The sequence below is a fragment of the Corylus avellana genome, chromosome ca2, assembly GCF_901000735.1.
Source record: "Corylus avellana chromosome ca2, CavTom2PMs-1.0".
Classification (NCBI taxonomy): Eukaryota; Viridiplantae; Streptophyta; class Magnoliopsida; order Fagales; family Betulaceae; genus Corylus; species Corylus avellana.
In genome coordinates, this window is record NC_081542.1 from 47,060,303 (window position 1) to 47,064,911 (window position 4,609).

Consider the following 4,609-nt stretch of genomic DNA (forward strand, 5'->3'; position numbering starts at 1 on the left):
AATGTCAAAGTCCTCAATGATCAGGCAATTACAAACACATTACTGTTGGTTATTATATGCTGATTTCGGAGAAGATGAGCAAACTATCGAGGGTAAACTTCAGAAACTGATGCCTCATAAAAAGACTCCACCTCCACTACTTTGTTCGGCTTTTCTCTACATCGATCTAAAAATGGTGGCTGCGTAGGTGATGGTAGCGTGACAGAGTAACTGTTAAGCATGAGAACTATTGACGCCATTGTAGGTCGGTTAGCTGGATCTTCTTGAACACACAACAAGCCCATTTGGATGCACCTAGTAACCTCATTTCTTGAGCAAGAATCTCTCACTGCGGGATCCAACAACTCCATGGGTGTCCCACTCCTCCATTGTTTCCAAGCCTGCATTCATTCAAAATATTTATTTCCCATTATTTTGTCTTTTTTTTTTTTCATAAAATCAGGACAAGAACAAGATTGGATTATCCGATCCATACTCACATAACTCAGCAGGTCCTCATCAAGTTCTGATTTATAGAAACTGCTATTCTTCTTCCTACTTATAATCTCTAGTAATAAGACTCCAAAGCTAAAAACATCGGACTTTATCGAGTATCGGCCATGTATAACATATTCTGGAGGCATGTAACTACTACAAACCAATACCCCATCAGAACAACAACTGAACTAAAAAGATGAGAAGAAAATTATCCAAGGTTGTTCATAGTATCGTATTAGTAGAACTTAGTGTATATCAAGGTAATTGATCTCCTAGCTAGCTAGGCTAATGTATTGTGAGTGTAAGTACGCTAGAGTGTTGAGTTTCACATTAAGCAAAAATACAGAGAGTAGTAGTTAATATACATAAGTGGAACCAAACTTATTAGCTTAAACTTTTGGGAAGGGGTGGTGCTTAAACATGTATATTAATAATGTGTTTTTTTTTTTACATGTCCACACAAGAGGGGGAGAGTGAATTCAAACTAGCGACCTTCGCTTTATAAGGCGTGGTTCCCAGCCGATTGAGCTCTCCATTGGAGATTATTAATGTGTTTTTGGTGGACTACCATAACCATATATTTTTCTTTTCGATAATTCTCACATACAAAAAGACTATTAGTGTTATTGATCTAGATTATGCAAAAAGATAAAGTAAAGATAAAAACTTACTATGTTCCAACAATTTGACTTGTATTTCCTTGTGTTTGATCCACTACAAATATCCTTGCCAAGCCAAAATCTGAAATCTTTGCATTCATATTGTCATCTAACAAAATATTGCTAACTTTCAGATCACGATGGATAATTCTAATCCGAGAATCTTCGTGAAGATAAAGAATCCCTCGAGCTATTCCTCCAATAATCTTGTAACGTCCTGACCAATCTAATTGTCTTTGGTTTGCAGGATCTATTATTTTGTCAAAATTACTCAAGTTAGAATTAAAGGAACAAAATTCAAATGATTAAGGAAATATAATTTGATTCAATTTCTAAAAATAGTTTAGTCTATTATTTCTTAGAACTTCATGCTCCTTAGCAATGATTTGCAAGTTTTTAATATATATCAGGTATTCTTCAACCGCAAATTATATATGCATTCATAATTTAGACATAAAAGGAAAGGTAAAATAAATAGAAAAGAAGTGGATGTAATGAAGTTTAGATTGGCCAAACCAAATAGAAAGTAATCAAGGCTTTTGTTGGGCACATATTCATAGATAAGTAACTTCTCATCTCCTTCCTCGCAAAATCCTAGCAGCCTCACTAGATTTCTGTGATTAAGTTTGGCTATCAATACAACCTCATTCTTGAATTCTGCTGCACCCTGTCCGTATTTTTTGGATAGCCTCTTCACAGCTATTTGTTGTCCATCAGAAAGGGTACCCTGTGTTAAAATATAAATTTAATGATTAAATTCATCTTTTTTTATTAGTTTCAACTTTTAGGATAAGTAGTTAACATGCATGAGTCACATGACTAGTTATAAGAGCAGAAATTATGAGTTTGAACTATGTTTCTATAATTCTCCTCCTATTTCAATTAAGTATTTCACGTATTATGCCTCCTTATTAATAAGAAATTTAAGCCGCGACGTACGTGGGAGTATTTGAATATAAATTAAACAATTAAACTTTTGAGATAAGATGTGATTAAACACCCTTAAAATATACTTGAACAAAAGGTTAAAACGGTCTCTAGGGTGCATATGAATCTCTCTAAACTTAGCATACTAAATAACTCCTACCTTATAAACCATGCCAAATCCTCCTTCACCAATCTTGTTATCATCTGAGAACTTGTCCGTGGCAGCATCAATCGTATCCAAATCAAATTGCAAGGACTCTATGGTTGTAATTTCAACTCCAGCTACATATTCAAACAGTAAATACAATAATTCTTAAAAATGAACAAAATTTTGACACCACAAAGACTTAAATAGAATTAATTAGATTTCGTGATCAAATAATTTTCTTTTTTTTTTTTTCGTCACCATTTTCTTCGGATAAAGTGTTGTATTTCTTCCTTGCTCTCCTCCGAAGGAAGCAATAGGCAATGAAGAAAAGAACCACAGAGAAAGCAATTGCGATAACAATGGCAACAATTTTCAGCAGCGACGTTTTGCTTCCTCCTACTACAACACCTCCTGCATACAACAATATGAATCATTAACATGCTACATATTAATAAGACAGTCCATTAAAAGTAATCCTTAAATTATGAAAACAAAAAAAAAAAGTTTGATATTCTCTACCCACAATTCTCCGCCCTAAAAAGTTTGAAAGAATATGAAAGTGGATCTCCAGATACTTTGAAAAAGTTACTAGCTAAAATAGGAAAACATGATTCTTTTTTTTAGTTAAAATAAAGAATAAATTTAGAGAGCCCGATGAAAATAATCTTAGTACTTACTTTGAGGGGGTCTTACAATCTTATACACTTACAAAGTATCCTCAAAATATTAGATTGAAGAAATAAGTGTAATTTCTGTGTTTTAGGGAGAAAAAGAAGACCGCGATGGATGCATGGAGATGGAAAACAGGGAATGAAGGGAGGAGGGAGAGGATGGAGTCCATCCCTCCTCCCTTGAAGAGCACACTGACGGTGCTGGAGGACCTCACAAGGAGGTAGGTGAACTAACTCTTCGAGAGTGAACGATTTTTTTTTTTTTTTTTCATATGAGACCTATTAATTCTGTTTGGACGTATAAGTTGTATATGATTTGGACAGCTAAATATTGATGAGTTGATCATAATCTCTTTAATTTCATACCTGGAGCAAGAGAAGGAAATGCAGGCTCCGAAGCAGCTGCGGAGTTGTAAAATTTGTTCAATCCATATCTAAGAATACAACTTGGTCGCAGAACCCATCCGCCTTGTTTTCCATCACAGCACGTAGGAAGTTGCAATCTGGCGCCTCGGATACATTTATTGCAATCGGAAACAGTCAGGTCTGGCGTGCACTGCACGAGGCTGTACAGCGTCTGTGACCCCAACAGTGAACTGTTGAATTTCACTTCCTCCGTCGCAAACTTCTTTCCCGTCGAAGAATTGGACGCAAGGGTCGCCAACGAAACCATTGTCCTGCCCAACAACTCGTTGAACTGGTCTTTCTCTGCCTCTGGCATAGTCAGCTGGCTCCCCATGTTTTTGTCGGGCCCTTCGTCCATGGTGGTCAAGATCTGGAGGCCGGAGTAACGTACCATGCACTCTTCGTACCATATTATAGCCGCTGTCTGTAAGATGCAGCGTTGTAATATCTCTTTGGCTCCGCTGGCAACGCAGTCTTGACAGACGGTGGCGTTGATGTCGCCACGGCACAAAAAGATGCCGGCGAGCACTCCGGCGGAGGCATGGGAGAACCCAGTGACGAGGGTGGCGTTAGAGGAAAGAGAAGAGAGAACGAGGTCGAGATTGGATTGGAAGGTGCTGTTGGCCGTGAAGTCTTCCCCTGAGCAAAAGTGATAGTTGTAAGTGGGTGCTGCTTCATTGCCACTGCTAAGGCTAAGCAACGAAATCACCAAGAGAGACGAAAGGAACATAAGAAATTTGAAAGAAGGCAGTTTTGGGCAGTTAATCACCCTCTCTAATCTTCTCCAATATTCCATGGTTGTTTGTTTCATCAATGAGATATATATATATATATATATATATATATATATATGATGCAATTGGGGCCTTTTGACTATGACCAACAAAAGCAGCTTTTATTATTTGTATTTTTATTAGTTTTACACGAGTACTAGGAACATTTTACGGTAAACCTTTAGCACGCACATAAGTGACATTGTAAACTTCTAAAGCGTGAAAACTTAACATTGAAACCTTTTAAAATTTAAAGGTACAAATACAAAAGTGTCTGAATCTCAGGGAGTAATAAGTGAAGTTAGATTCATAAATTACTATCAATTTAATACATGGAGTTCTAATTTGAACAATCTGTCTCTTAGATTTATAAAGTATGACAAATTAAATTAAGTATTATACTATAACTAATCAATTAAATGGCTGCATCTACATGAGTTCTACTATATTAGCATAATGTTTAAATTAAAATAATTCGGATGGATGGAAATTTAGTAATTTCGAATGGGTAGGAGTAATAATTCAATTAGAAATTAATATTTAATATGA

At 36.1% G+C, this 4,609-nt stretch overlaps 1 protein-coding gene across 1 annotated transcript; it reads right to left on the reverse strand.

The window, feature by feature from the left end:
- Positions 1-83: 83 nt before the first annotated feature.
- LOC132170051 (cysteine-rich receptor-like protein kinase 10) lies at positions 84-4,083 on the reverse strand. The gene is made up of 7 exons (XM_059580967.1): positions 3,249-4,083; positions 2,470-2,607; positions 2,224-2,345; positions 1,653-1,863; positions 1,149-1,386; positions 480-630; positions 84-380 (listed from the first exon to the last, which is right to left on the reverse strand). Exons 1-7 carry the CDS (start codon positions 4,081-4,083, stop codon positions 84-86), a joined length of 1,992 nt encoding a protein of 663 aa, XP_059436950.1.
- Positions 4,084-4,609: the final 526 nt, after the last annotated feature.